The sequence below is a fragment of the Gallinula chloropus genome, assembly GCF_964237585.1.
Source record: "Gallinula chloropus genome assembly, chromosome: 2".
NCBI lineage: Eukaryota > Metazoa > Chordata > Aves > Gruiformes > Rallidae > Gallinula > Gallinula chloropus.
The window spans coordinates 111,511,972-111,528,129 of record NC_140086.1 but is presented as its reverse complement, the minus strand read 5'-3'; the positions used below and the strand labels follow the sequence as shown (position 1 = coordinate 111,528,129).

Here is a 16,158-nt window from a genome sequence, read left to right as displayed (position 1 = left end):
ATCTTCCTCTGAATGCAATCTGTGACTAGGCACATTTCTCTTCTGGTTTCCTACAAAGGCATACCAGCCTTTGTATCCGGGTTCTTACAAAACTACGGCTGAAGAGTCCCTGTTGTGCCCTCTTCAGGTTTTAGCTATTTGGTGTTGTAGCCTTTATCTATTTTTATCTATTTAAACCTCTACCATAAAAATGTAGGGATTTTTGGTAAAAAACATTAAGAAGCCTAGGTATGGCATATCAGTTCAGCTGATACAGCTCAACAAAAAACACTCACTAAATGCAGAAGCCTCTCTAGAACAAGTATAATTTTGCATCACCATTAAACAACCCTCCTAGAGATATGAACAACAGAAGCCATCTACATGAAAACAAAGCCCCTCAACTTAAAATCGAATTCTTTCTTGAATTCCCTCAAGAAATGAAGGATGATGTATCAAGAAAAAGAACTGTTACGCTACTTTGGGCCTTTTTTCTCTTATTGACTGGGTATAGTTAAACTAAATTCACACTCACAAGAAAGGGTACATTAGATACAACAAACATTCTTTGACAGCTCATTGTAATCACTGTAGTTTTGCTGTAGTCTCTGGTGTCTGAACAAGAACCCAGGCCAAAAATACCATGTACAGAAAAACTTTGCAGTACTGTGATTTCATGCCTTGTGTTACCTTACGGTTTAAGTAGCTCACTTGGCTCTTACACTTGTAGTAATTTGAATTTCCAGGCAGCTCAGTGGCAGACATTCTAGGTGCTCTCTATACTGCAGCACTAACTGGCAGATGGCAGTCAATTCTTACCACGAATGAATTAAATTCGCTGGTATAACACATGGCTGTAAAACTGAAGACTTTTTTCTTAAGCTTTCAAAGTCTTCATTCTGCCTTTTACAGTTAAAAAGCAACAAGAGCCAGCTATGATGTGATAAAAGTCTCAATGTTTATCATGGGCTAAGACTTACACTTGGATATGGAGGCTCCCCCACACTGGATCTCCTGAATTCACTTCTACACTCTTCCTCCTATGCTAGTCTTTTCAACAATCACATTATTTAAACATAGCAGAACACCTTTTACTGAAGAACAAATATGCGCTTGATCAGAAGAATGAAGCATCACTCAAAGCCAACTGCCTGCCTGCCACATGGTCTTGATTTCTTGGTGTAATGCCCTGAAGCTGGAATTTTATTCAGAGACATCAGAGAGATGATACACTTTTCCATTACCAGGAGGATATTTAATGTATCCAGATAACAAAGGTTAAAATATACATATGTCAATTTTGACAGCTTTTCCCTTCTTGTGACCTGAAGTCCATGAGCACGGCAAGCAATTACAACTCTAGAACAGAGCTCAAGGCCTTCAGTTGACTTTGCAGGTCAATTTTGTGAGCAGGTACTCACCTTGGATTTACACTGTGGTATTATTATACATGGGTGCATTAAATATGCTTTGTTCTTGTCCACTCTGAAAAATCTGCTAATGTAAGTTCTGCTTCTGCAATCACTGAGCAAGAGTAAACTGGGCAAATAAGCAGATGAATGGCTTTTAAACACACAATTAACTGTGTTTTTACAGGTATATAAGGACTTTCTGTCTATTTCCGACCAATGTTGATTGCAACCTTTAAGCTGCTGCTCTTAACTTCAACACCCAGCTATAATAAATACATCTGGTATACAAGCAGCAAATACATTTTAAAAATTAATAGTAAAGGGAAAAAAAAAAAACAACAGACAATATCGGGGCAAGAGGAGAGAAGGTACAACTTCATGAACAGAATGGGAAATAGCTGCAGTCAAAGCTTGAGAGCTTACCAGGCACTTAATTAAACTGCAATGCACTACTTTATAGTGCTGCTTTTAAAATATGTTAACACTATATCACAGTTCCCGGCAGCATGAAGTCTTTCCAGAAAACGTGTCATCACTGTATGCAGCGTATTTTATAGCCAGTATAATTTCTTTTTATTATATCCAATAATATTTTTCTGAAATTCTAGGAAGTCTCCCCACAAAAGATAAGTAATGGCCATATTTTAATCAGCTGGCACAAAGTCTAACCACCATACTTCAGAAGGAAGAAAAAAAGAAGTTTTATTACATGTCCTCAGTTTCATTTTGCTGCTGGAAGAAGTCATGAATAAGACCTGTGAGAATGTCATTTGAGTATTATGTAGCACAAAATCTTTCAACTGTGAAGTTAATTAATTCCAAGATTCATCTCTACAGTTTAACTACGTTTGATAGAAGCTTGAATAAACTTCTTGAATAAACTCAGAATCCACCACATGGTACAATAAAACCTAAAAATTATGCTTACAATGCCTGAAATAACTGTTACTTGTTTCATATGTCAACAAGCACGGCGAAAAGATGAGCTGTACACCTCCAAGTAAAGCACCATAATTTTCCTTCTCTTACCAGACTTTGTGATCTGCCTGTGATCAGGAAACGCTGCTGAGGAGCCCGGTATAACAGTTCGCTCTTCTAAATCAGACTCTGGGATTGTAGTACAGCCGCCTAGTTGAAAATGGAAGAACATTAACGTGGTGTTTATGTAACAAAACAAGTTGACCAGTGCGTAATTAAGGAAAAGAGGTGAACAGGAACATATAAAACTGAAACAGTCTTTGCTTTCACTTCGGAGTAATGTTAAAGAAAACTCTTACTTTTGTTTAGAAAGCTGGTTCTGCCTAATGACTTCTAGCTGCTGTTAATGCTGGCTTCAAAAGATTTGCATGTATTAAGACCACAGAACACATAACACTAGTTCCACACAGAAGATGGAAATAACGTGGTTTGTGTTAAAAATTGGATAACTGAGAGCTACTTTTTAATAAAAGTAAATAAGTTTGAAAGAAATAAGTATACAAAGTCAATAAACCTTATGAAGATTGTTAGCTTGCCACAAGGATTTTTTTCTGGATGGGCAATTAAATATAGTATTTTTATTACTTAGTACTAGAGATACAGAAATATAGGGACACTTTCGCTGCCCAGTACTACACTGCACTGGCAATACCTTACTCCTAAGTGACCTTAGGATGCAAGGCATAATAGAGTCTCTGTATTTTGCCATGTTGTGTTCTGGGTAGTTCATAATAGAACAGAATGACTTAAAGCTTTCTCTTCAAACACGTTTAAAAGGCCTATATTTAAAATAAAAAGACAGGCACAATCTAGTATCACCTGAAGATAGCTGCAGTAGCTTGTAGTGGAATAGGCTGATGAAAATTAATGTTACAACAGCTGTGATCAGGACTTTGGAAGACACGTCCCATTTCCACAGTAAAAATGTGGCCTTGCAGTAAGTGCACTGCCAACAAAACAGCACACAGCTGAGCTGCATCTTGCTCTCATGGCCCTCCCAGGATCACCACTAGCAAGGAAACAAATCTATGTACTTATTGTGTTCTGAAAGCAGGTGTTTATAAACAGCACATCAACTCCCAGTGGAGAGCACAGACTTTTCCCCTCTGTGTCAGAGTTGTTCTATTTTGAAAATAAATGTTCTTCTTTAGCCCCATAACCAGTGTGTTCAATTTGCAGCAACACTAATTGTTCTCTCCTTACAAACTGAGTGAAACAGTTGTTAAAAATAAGGCCACATGCCCAAGCAGGCGAGCTGCAGTTTCCCCAGCAGTTTCAGAAGCACTGGCAAAGAAATGCATGATGTCCCACAGAAGTGTTCCTCACTATCTAGCTCAGGTAAAGCGTGGCAGCTCCAGCACATCCTGTGAAAACACTCATCCCTACCAGATGAAGAACTGACACAGCATCCTTTGTTCTTAAGGAAGAGGATATTCCAGATACGTCCTGACAGAAAGTATAAGATACAGCATGGGCTTTATGTTTGATTTAGAGCAAGCCATTTTTTTTCCCTGTTAGAAAGGAAGGTTGGGAATGAACATGTCAGCATGTGCACTTATGACCCATGACAACTCCAGATATTTATGGTACCTGCTATGAAACTGAAGGAGAACATGGGAAATGAGGAAAAATGTCTTCATGTTAAAATACTGTAACACTGGGGCAGTGTCTGACATTGCATTAGATATACACCCTAAATGAAAATAAATATCAGTAAATTAATACTTCTGTTGCCATTTGCATATTGTGATTAAAATGTAAACTATGAGATTTGATGAAATGGAAACCAATGTTTTAAAGGTCAATTGAGATATTACTCATTCTTATTTTTCAGATAAAAATCTGCCATATTAAACTAATCTGTAAACATGGGAAACCAAATTAAGTTTTTTTGCACAAAAATACTATTAAGAATGGCATCATATATTTTAAAAAGTTTTTTAACATTTTCTGACATCGCGAGTGAATACTTGCCTAGTCAGCATCTACTGAATTTCTACATGAAAAAACTTTTACAGCATTCATTTTAAAACCTGAAATTCAATAGCTTGCATAGCCTTGAGAATTGATGGTTTTTGATGCCAAAATATTTCGTTCATTAGTCATCAACACTGATAGTAACTGAACAAGAAAAGGAAAAGGTCTATTTGCCCTTAGGTGTAACACATCAGTTGCTGAAAGAAAACAACTTCCAGCTCTTGATTTTGAAGCAAGAGTACTTCACTACTACTATAACTTGACAAAGAATAGCGAGGACTAAAATGTTACCAATAAGAGACTATTTCACACAGAAAGTATAGACAGAACACAAAGTAATAGAATCAGCATTAAGAGTAGTTAGTCTTACTTCTGCAATCTAATAACTGTTCCCTGTCAATTGATTTTTAAATACTATTGTTTCCTAAAGGCATTCCATGTGCTAAGAGCACTGATATTAGTGGGGCAGGATCTAACCTGGACTTTGCACCAATAATTATTTAAATGAATGACCTGGCAAAAAAGCAATATAATATGGATATTTTTACTACATAAACAAGGTCTTTGAGCCCCTATGTTTCTATCTTACTCTTACAATACCAGTATTACCTTCTAACTGATGGAACTACTAGAATTTGCAGACATACGTCCCCTAACTTGTTCAGATACCTCGGACTAGGCACAATGAATGGGCCATCATCTGCACATCAACCTAAGTGGTATCTGCTTCTTTGGATGGACCCAACGGAAAATTGTTGTTCTGATAGGCGCAGGTACCTATTCTCAAGATAATAATGGATGTCCTCAACAGCATGCTAGGATTCCACAAGAAGAAAGGAGTGGAGATTGCACTAAGACAATTGTCATAATGAACCAAAACATCCAGAGTAAATTTTAAACTGGACTAAAAAAATGGAACTGGGTAAGGCACAAATATACACCACTGAATATAGTATCTAAACCACAGTAGACCAGGATTTTATGATTCAAAACCATTTTACAACTCAGAAAGAAAAGATCCTTTCTTGACAGGACTCTCAACTTTTTAATTTCACACTTTTCCATTTCAGGGTTCTACTCTGACTTCTGTGGTCAAAGACTAACATCTTTTACTTTAGGAAAACCATCTCTTTGAATTCTTGTGCATCTCTCTCTAAATATCAAAAAGTATCCACTGAATGTCCATTTGAGAAGCATTTAAAAATTTTATGCACCTGGAATACTAAAAGAAATTACTGCAGCAGAATAATTCACATTCATTGAAAATTAATGAAAACTACAAATCAGAGAAGCGAAATATTTAAGGAAAAAGGGGGAAAGAGGGGCAGAAATAGTAGTACATAAATCTACACACTGGAAATGATCCAAGTTGAGAAGTTCTCCAGATGTCAGTCTGTAAACAGTGCTTCATAAAATGAATTTCCCCATTAATTGTTGGCAGAAATAACATCTATAATATGTTGTTACGTTTGACCCATTCTTTCCCCCCTTTCTGTGTAGTTAAATTCTTGTCTGACATCACAGATATTTTATCAGTCATGATAAATCCAAGAAAGCAAGCTTTGGCCAGCAAAACTGTTTGATAGGGTACAACACACAAAAAATTACACTCAAGCTAATTGTGAACTTTGTTCACCAAAGGAAATGAGACTTCTCGTGTTTATTTTCACTACATCTGTTTTTATAACACATTTGGTTCTTAAGTTGGAAAAAGACACCCACACCCAAAAGAAACATAAACATAAAATACATATTGAACAAAAATTAAGTACTGACAGTTTTCCTGCAGGCTCCTATCACCATGTTTTTACATGTTTCAACACTACTCTAAAAGTTTAAAAACAGGAAAACAAAAGTAGTATACACCTAAAAATGAAAAGGCATTTCAAGGGAAAGACTATTTGCGTTTCTTCTTTCTCTTCCACTCAATCACAATCTAAACTATGTCTAAAGTTTCCATTTTCCTTTGAAATTAACTCTTGTAAGAGTCTACAGAAAGAAGCAAAAGAAAGAAAAAGCAGCCTTTGGCAGCGAAGGAAATCAAAGTGCCAGCAGGAAGCTCTCTAAAGAGTGGGTTGTGTCATTCGTGTGTATACCATTATAAAATGGAGATAATCTAAACAGCAAAATTTCATAGATATTCCAAAACTATATGCAAAACCATATTCAGTTGGGTTTTCTGTATTGTTCATAATTTTAGGGAAGTGTATAAATCGACTAAAAAGGCAGCCTAAGCCATTAGCGATTTTTTCTTTATAACATAGTTAATCGGTTACTTCAATTCTGCCAGCTACACTTACTTAAATCCTGTGTATCTTTTTAGGATCTGCCCATCAGAAAGTAGCCTGCCTATTGAAATAGACACTGCATGCAGGCTTTGTAGATAGATAGCACTATTATTGCTTTCTAGAAGGAAGATAAGACAATAAAATCTACAGAAGAAAACAATACATTTGAGTTTATGATGAGGTCCAAAGCAGGACAAGTGAGAAGACAAGTGAGAGGACATACCACAGTTCTGCTTTACCCTTGCTGTACTGAGCTGCTTCTTGACAGAACTTCCAGTTCATAAATTCCATAGCTTGTCCTACAAGTTGCCCTTGTTTTCATTGAGAGCTCTCCAGATACAATTTTCACCAATTACACAAACTTCTGTTTGACCTTATAGCACACTCAAATATATTGAACACATTTGAATTCATAAAATCTTAAGAAGTTCAGGGTACCTTGGCAGTATAACCTCTTTATGGGAACAACCATGGTGTTTAAACTGTCAAATTGTCTTGACCACTCTTCAGTGCTTGTGGTATGCAAGACATACAAATGGCACTGGGAAACACATTGCTAAGAACAGACCTAACAGCTGTTTTCATTAAAGCAGCATTATTGGACATTCAGCCAAGAACACAATCAAAGTCAACATTCAGTAGTACCCTTATTAACACAGGACCAAGAATGCAATAACATTAAATGATACAATGCCACTCAATATCTACCACAAGTCTTTTGCCCCTCACTAGGAACAAAGGATGAATGATGACAGCTGTCCTTCGCCCACGTAAGTGCACTGTTCCATCCAACACCCTATTCACCTGATGAGCACGGGTTGGCTGAAAAGCACGCTCTGTGTTCAGGTGTGTTGGAGGAGGTAATTATTACTGAGTTTTGTGGTGCTTGGAGAACTTCCATATGCCTTTATGTAACAACACTAAAAAAATAACAGCTTATAACAAGAACTTTTCAAGGGGAATAACAGTTCTTGACAAACATCATAACAATAAAAATCATCGTATCTTTCAGTGTGCACTGCCTCACATAACACCTGGTGGGTTTTGCTGACTGGGTCTCACATTCTTTTCCCCATATTCAGTGTATCAGTACACAGCTTCAATTTAGCATAAGGTGCTTATTCAAAATGCTTAAATACAGCAGTAGCAGAACTTTTAGAATATATTTGCCATCAACATATTCTCAGGACATTCGTTATTCAGCAACAAACTCAGTTTTCATGCTACCATTTTAGGGACCAAGAGGAATATGGAAGGATTTTGTTATAATTAGATTCAGTTCACATACATAAATTTGCACACAAGTCTACATATATGTATTAGGATACAAAAACAGGAAATATATAAAGAATTTTATACCAAATATTTTGTTCCCAGTAAGATATTCGTCCATTTCTGTAGAGTTTGCATACAATGTATTGTTTCAGTAATGCAGTGGTAAGAAGGCTAATAGATCTTTAGATTTTTTTACTAATTTACATCAAAAACCTAAATATGCAATGCTCCCTTTGATGCACACTCTCCATGACTGTCAATTAGTTTCTATCTGCTAACACAGCCCAAGAGAGCACCTCCAAGCCAGCATTCAGAGCAGCTGGGATCTCCCAAGCACACTTCTCAAAACACAAGTTTGCAATATTGTCTTCATGTAGTCTCTAACCTTTCTTCAGGGTACACTGAAAGGAGGAAGATTAAAATTGACTTTTGAAACCTTGATACCAACCCCTCCTGGTATTCACCATTCTAAAAAGTTTAGACAAATGTTTTGCACCTACTCCCATGCAAAACACATTTCCTGGAGCACACATATGAAGGAGTCTTCAAGCTGAAGATGCAAGCATGTGGACTAATATATAGACACTATGTATTTGTACGTACATGTATACACACACAAATTATGGACTTCTTAGTGGAGAACAAAGAAGTCCTCATTACCCACAGTCAGAAATTCAAGAGATAGTAAATGTTTGTGGCATGGTTTGTAGTTTTGTAAGCTATGAGTTCTGAAAGCATTTTGTCACACAATCATACTGCAAAACTTCCAAGGTGAGCATTCATTGACTCATTCAGAGGAACAGACAACTATTTACCTTCAAGGAGACTGAGGCATATTAACACTGTTCACAAGCTCTTAACAACAAGAGGAAGCTCAGTAATGCAGATTAGTAAAAATGGGATTTTTTTTCCCAGCTGTGAAAGTGAAATAACAGATTGCAATTTGCTGCATGAGGCCCTGTTATGCAGGGTCTTCTGGACATTTGCAACAGCCTTGATGGAACAGTAGTCAGACAGGAACAGTTAACAAAGGGCTTATTCCTAATGCAGATCAGAAACTGAGTTTAATCAAATGTATTTGAGATGTACTCTAGTACATCTAGAAGACAGAGGACTAGTAACTAGAATTCAAATATAGATATTGAAGCCTGTATGTTGCTCTGAGAGGAAAAACTAATGTGGTAGAGTAATACTTCATAGCACTATTGTGATGGGCTATTGAAAGACTAGCATAGAAAATTGGTCAATTTGGAAAAGAATTATAAAGTAGTTTAATACCCAAAACATCCAGTTTTAGCTAAGAAATATCAAGATCAAATTTTGCAGCTGCTTTTGTATTACAAGAGGTATTATCAGAAATAGTGTGGTTATGGAAATGAAAGAAGATACAAAATCCACAGAAATAATCACAGGATGTTAAAAGAAAAAGGGTCACGTGATGACCAGGAAAAAGGTGAATGCGCTCCTGACATCCACCCGACAGGAGGATCAAGAAAGCAGTAATAATAAGACACCTGGAATACTGTGTACAACTCTTATTACCATATGCATGAACAGATTAAATAAATCTGGAAGAATTCATCTGAAGATTACTAAAATTGTGTAGGAATCCCCTTATTGACACATGATCAGATGAGCAGTCTTGCTTAGCTAAAAGGACTAAAAAGGAACAGACTGATCTTTCCCACTAGTACAATTAGGCCAGAACTCCTTAGTGTCTGGCAAAATAAAAGATACTCTTAGAACAAGGAGGAACTGATCATAAATTAATTTTCATTTGAAAGATGGCTTCTGACTACTAAGAGAACAAGGGAGTTGCAAAAACCACTGAACAGAAACTGTGCAGGTAAAAATCTGTATTTATGAATGGGACTAAATTACCTCAATCTAACACAGAGATGGAGTTTCTAAACCAGGAACTTTTCTTCTTTCCCCCCTGCCCTCGTCCCCCTCCAAATAGAAGATAAAAATAGAGGACAAAACTGATATAGATTTATCTATTCATATTTTGAAATTATCCAATTATCTGTTCTCTAATTATGAGTAGTTCTCATTAGAACATTAATGAATTAGTATTCCCTATTTATCTAACAATATTTTCACACCATTCAAAGTAAACATGAGACAAAAAATGGGCTACCTGGCTACTTTAACCAGCTGTAGCACATAATTATTATGAAAATAAAATATGCAAACATTCTGGGACCAAAGCATCATTGAAAATATTTCATTAAAGGAACAACAGTGATATTGTAAATGCTTAAAAACTCTAGTTCTGACAATTCTGATTTCCAAAAGTATTTGGTAAGTAAACTGATTAAGTTTACGTTTGGAGAGACACTGGACTATAAAATATAAAATGCCAAGTGAAGTTTAATACAAGTAATCGGACATTGTATTTTTAAGAGGATAATGAACCAGCCTCTGTTCTTCTGTATCTCCAGATACTACTTGAAAATGAGCAACTTAGTGATGAAATAAACACAGATACAAACTTCCTCTTTTAATGTTATTTAAATCAACCCAACAAACATCTACTTGGTGCTTTTTCAAGATAAACAGCAAATAGATCCTTTGGGCACCAGAAGTCTAAGAATCAAAGTAATCATTAGAGAGAAAGAAAATTCACTTTTTTATAACACAGAAGTTCCCTTCCACACTTGAAATGCAGCCTTTGCTGTAAATGCTTGCTTCTCTGTTAATTACATGCAAGATAGCACATTGTTTTCACATACTGTAAATTTCTACTTTCTCAATTGCATATAAATATCAGATTTGTCCATAACATGTATAACATGTATAACATGTATAACATGCATAACATGTTATGGACAAATGTTACCTGGATAACACTGTATATGTTTAGTCTAAAAAAATAATTTCACTTTTGTTTTGCCACCATAATTTGTATTAACTGAACTAGGAACTAAGATGAAATCGAATGATAACAACCTATCTGTGCTCCAATACTGTAATATGAAACATACATAACTTATATTTATTTTAATCCCACTAGCACTTAATAATTTATTATATATTCCACTGACCAAATTAACAAAAGGTAATAATTGAATTTAACTCAACCTTTTATGAAATTAAAAGGTCTGGGACCGATTTTTAGGAAGAGCCGATAAAAGGCAACTCTGGCTCCATTTAGTATCATAATGCTGTTCAATTAGTCCAATTTATTTTTTGGAAATGAGCGCTGAACTGTAATTTAAAAATACATGTTACTTTGCAGACATACTTTTTTCCTCTGTTTAGGACTTCCTAGTCAATAAGTTTTAACCTAGAAACTGCACAGAATTTCATTATTTCACTAGTACTATGTTTAGTGTGCAATTTTACTAACACCAATAGCAGCAGAAAGAATAGGTCTTAATTTCAATGTCCTCCATATGATCCACAATGGATATCACAAAGGAGATCTTAAGCATAAGAACCTCTCACTTAAAGGCAGATTTTTGTCGCACAATTTGAATTCAGTATTTACTACCTAGAGCATCTACACTACAGAATTTCAGAAGACTTTCTACATTTGATTAACAAAACATCTGACTCTCTATTGGGCTCAAATACATCACTTTACCTATAGCATAGTATGGAAAGATCAACATTTCCTTAATTGTGAGATTGAACATTTTAGATTTTCTAAACAGTAAAACTTTCTTCTCATTTAGAGTGATATTAACCTTACTTTTCCAAGGAGAATTCAGTGACACGTTAGTGTGAGGTTTATCAGCAAGCGAGGCTTGTTTATGAAAGCCATGAACAAGCCAGTTAGTAATTAGAGCTTCTACTCTGCTGTGGTCTGGTGAGACCCCAGCTGGAATACTGTGTCCAGCTTTGGAGCCCTCAACACAAGGAGGACATAGACCTTTTGAAGGGTGTCAGGAGGAGGGCCACAAAGATGATCAGAGGGCTGAAGAACCTCTCCTTTGAAGACAGGCTGAGAGAGTTGGACTTGTTCAGCCTTGAGAAGAGAAGGCTCCAGAGGTAAACTTATAGGGGCTTTCCAATATCTGAAAGGCGCCTATAAGAAAGCTGGGGAAGAACTGTTCACGGGGGCATGTAGCAATAGGATGAGGGGTAATGGTTTTAAACTAGAAAAGGGGAGATTTAGGCTGGATATTAGGAAAAGGTTCTTACTGCAAAGGAGCTGGACTAGATGAGCTTTAAAGGTCCCTTCCAACCTAACACATTATATGGTTCTAACACATTATATGACATGCATCTTTACTTCTAGGCTATAAGCAATACTAAGTTTAGAAGGTAAAGCTGAAATTGACTTTTACTGCCTAAAAGCACTCTCAAATGAAGCTAGGTTTTTGCAAACGTGGATAAGCTTTAAATTATTTGGTGGACTTTCTCCTATGAATCTATTGATTAAAATATGTCCTGGTTCTGGACAGGCCAGAGTTAAGCTCCCCAAGCAGTCAGCACAGGTGAGCTGAGTCAGCCTGGGCTGTTTTCCACACCCTTGACTTCACTCCCCCATGTAAAAGGGGCTGGTGAGGATAGGCATTCTTGGGTGCCTCCAGGGCAGTGTGAGTGCAGCCAGGGCTTCCCTTTGGTCCTCCAGTTGTGCAGGACTCTGTGTTATTGTTGAGTCAGTAAGTTACTCTGAGTTATCACTGGGTGTGTAAGTGAAATTTGCTGTGGGCTGTTATATTTCCCCTTTCACAGTGATTTTGTCAGTAAATTGTCCTTATCCGAACCTACAGAGCTCAGTGTTTCTCTTCAGTTGCGAGCATGCAACTCGTGGTGCTCAGCCACTGCATGGGGACGAACCACCACAAGCACCATGGTTGCTTTTCTTCCTATACTTCAGCACTGTCACTCCTGCTTTACCAGTTCTTTTTAAGTTTCACCTCTTGAACTCTCTAGCCATAGCATGATCATGTCTAATTTTCTTGTCTACTTGTACATCACTTGAAAATAAACTAACTTACCTCCAAATACCTGTATCTGAGTGGCAAAACAAAGATCACCTAACTGCAACCTGCTGCCACCAAAGTTATGATCTTTTATACTCACTTCTTTTGACAATGTGTTTTAACAAAGGTTCAATAACAGCATTAGCAATTTATTAGTTCCCACAATGTCCACGATAGTTAAAGTTATTCTAAATACTTTAGAGCCAAATTGGTAGAAATACTATCAAATATTATCCTCTTTATATCCTTAGATATCAGAAATATTTCACATACGTAATCAATTATATATTGTGTCTTATTTGATATTAGTTTTTACTCTGACAGCACCAAAATTCATCCTGAACTCAGTAAGATCTCAATTCCTTCATGAAAAGAAATAACTTGGCAGGAGACAATTTCTATTAAAAAAGACATGCACCAAAAAACCCACAAACCACATACCCTACAAAAAAAATCCTACTATGTAAATACCATGCTATTTAATTTCCTTGCATTAAAAGTCTGTGTTCTTATAAAGAATTCGTTGTACAGCCAAGCTTACTGAACGCCTGTGGCATTCTGATTCTTCAGCCTACTCAAAATGACTGAAGCACACTGTAAGCTGTCTTGGATCCTCACCCCCCCACCACCCTTTCCACCCCCCTCCCCCCAAAATGAGCTTAATGACTTCATACACAGAATGACCAAAGGCCAAGGATACGTTTCACTGATTTTAAAAAAGTGTTCTCTGTCTCTTTGCGTTAATTTGGTCATGTTTACAATACCAAGTACATCTGAGCAGTAATAGCCTGTCTTTGAGAGTGAGAGTTCACACTGAGTATTCAATCCAGCCTGATCACGTTTAAAATGTTTTTAACTCAAACCTGTTCTGAAATGACAAATTTTGTTCATGATTTCATATTTCACAAATAGTTCCCTACCGGATAGCATACTTCCTTCCCCCCCCCTCCCTCTCCCCCCCCCCCCCCCAAATTTATGAAATCAGACCTGTATCTAAAATGCAACACATCCCTCAATACTCTATGAGTACATGACAATACATTACAGCATTTTAAAGACTTAAGAAAGCTTATTTTAATCAACCAGCCACTTCATGCTCATGGTTTTTTTTCCTCTATGTATAACTAACCACTGTTTCACAGGTGGACTCAGGAATAACTTTAAATACAAGATAAAGTGATTATTATTATTAGGAAGCACTACAACATTTCTTAAGACACCAGGTATACTTCCTTCACATATAGAAAAATTACGAGCAACTCCATTGACTGAGTATAGACTGACTTTTTTCCAAGCGACCCAAAACTGAAAGAGAAATTGGAAAGGACACTGTCTAGATAATGATTTGCCTAAATAGAGTTACTGAAATCCAGATTTAGTTTCCATTATGCAGTCAAGTAGCCTGCAGGTATAATATCTTCAGCTGGCACCAGGCTTAATGCTTTTTTATCGATCTGCCCACAGCTTAAGTGCACACATAAGGATATGGATTGTTAAACAATTCTTGTTATCTATCACTGATTATGGAAATATAATACATCTTGCAGCAGCATCTGCACTTTCTCTAACATGAAATGCTACTTAAAGCAGACTGTTCATTTTATCCTGTGGACTGTCTAACACTTGCGGTATTTTTTGTGCACCAGCTAAATGGCTGAATTTGTTAAGCACCAGTTACAAATCAGGCCCTATGTTACAGCCTATGCTTTAAGCAATAAAGTATATCATTAGTTCCTTTGCATGTGACTTGCATTAAATGTAATGGACAATTGTAATTAACAAGGTAGATTCAAAGTTTTTTATTTCTTTACCGATCTTTAGTTTCTCTTGATTAGAAAGATAGTAGGGAAGATATAATATTTCAAGTTCACAGTTGCTAAGGTCAGCCTTTACAAAGGGTTTGGTACAGCTATTAATACTACATGCTGAGTGTTTCCTACTTGTTGCCCAGCAGAAATAAACAGAAATGAATCAATGTAATTTTCATAACTACTTTATACTTTTTATCTCTGTATTTGTCATCAAGAGGACAGCACTGATGTAATTGTAGGAAAATTACACCAAAAAAATGAGGCTTTTTAGAGTCCCCTAATTTTTTTCTCCTCCCAGAACATAATTCAGTGCTTTCATTTTCCTTCTACTAGCACCAAAACCACAATTAATAAAAGCCATCTTCTACATCTTGCTTTTTGTGTAAACACTGAAGACATACCTGAGGAGAATCCAAACTCTGAAGGTAGCTTTTAAAGAAGTCCGCTTCAGAGTTTGCTCTCGTGTGTTACGCTAAGTCAGAAGGCTACCAACCACTACACAAATACAAGTAAGATAGTAAAATACAGTACTGTCAAGTAAACAGGAGAAATCCTGACTAAAATTAGTTAATGGTAAAACTCCCAGCGACTTCAACAGGGCCAGGATTTCACCCTTATCTTGCTTATCAAAACAATTATTTTGCTCTTCAGAAGAACCAGACTGCTGTGTCTGCCAAGAATTTTTTCAACCTACCATGGTGAGTCTAAATTCTATGTATCTCTACAGCTATTCCTTTTTCATTCTACCAAGGTAAACTGTTGACTTGCCAAAAATATAATGCAATCAAACAGCATCTACAACATCTTAACAAAGAGCCAGATGTACCAAAGCTCTCCTTAGCATAACTTGACCACTGGTCACAAATGAGTAACTATCACTCCCCCAACACCCGTTACCAGCCGCTGATGTTCATACCTGCTGAAGTGGCATACTTGCATTAGGAAAGGTTTGAACTAAGAAATTAAGTACTTCCCTGTTTTGACAATGGTGTGTTGCAGAACATTTCCTATTCTTCAGTGAACCACGGAGTACACACTTGAAGGAGTCTCTTCTACATTGCACAGACCAAAAGTCAGAGTAGACACACCATGAATAGTATAACTAAACACCTCTTATATTTCTTCACAAGATTTACAATATACATTGTAACTAATCTAACCAAAATGATCTCATTATATATATATGCAATTTAATAGCTAGAGAATTAATTTATCTACATGAGAACTAATTTTACACTAAACTAGAAGAAAACTTTGTTTTTAACATGCTGCAAAGCTGATAAAGGACTTTTTTTACATAGACAGACACAAGTACCAGTACTTTTTATTTGGAAACATTTGAGAAACCCGTTCTAAAATGTTGCAACAAGCCTTTTCCCTTTGATTAATTAGATGAAATCATCAAGCAGAATTGGTTAATTTGTTCTCCTAAGACTAGGAAAGTCTTGTGAAGTATTAATCCTCACAATACAATGCCTTTGTAGGGAAACACGGTAGTTTT

At 36.5% G+C, this 16,158-nt stretch overlaps 1 protein-coding gene across 1 annotated transcript in view; it reads right to left on the bottom strand.

Annotated features, from left to right (window-relative positions):
• Nucleotides 1-2,352: 2,352 nt before the first annotated feature.
• BBS9 (Bardet-Biedl syndrome 9) overlaps nucleotides 2,353-16,158 on the bottom strand; it is a gene marked incomplete at both ends in the record, with an annotated part of 174,741 nt that continues 160,935 nt past the window's right edge. Inside the window, one exon of the mRNA XM_084260646.1 lies at nucleotides 2,353-2,519. Coding sequence (XP_084116772.1) covers nucleotides 2,353-2,519 — 167 coding nt within the window. The remainder of the gene's footprint in view (nucleotides 2,520-16,158) is intronic.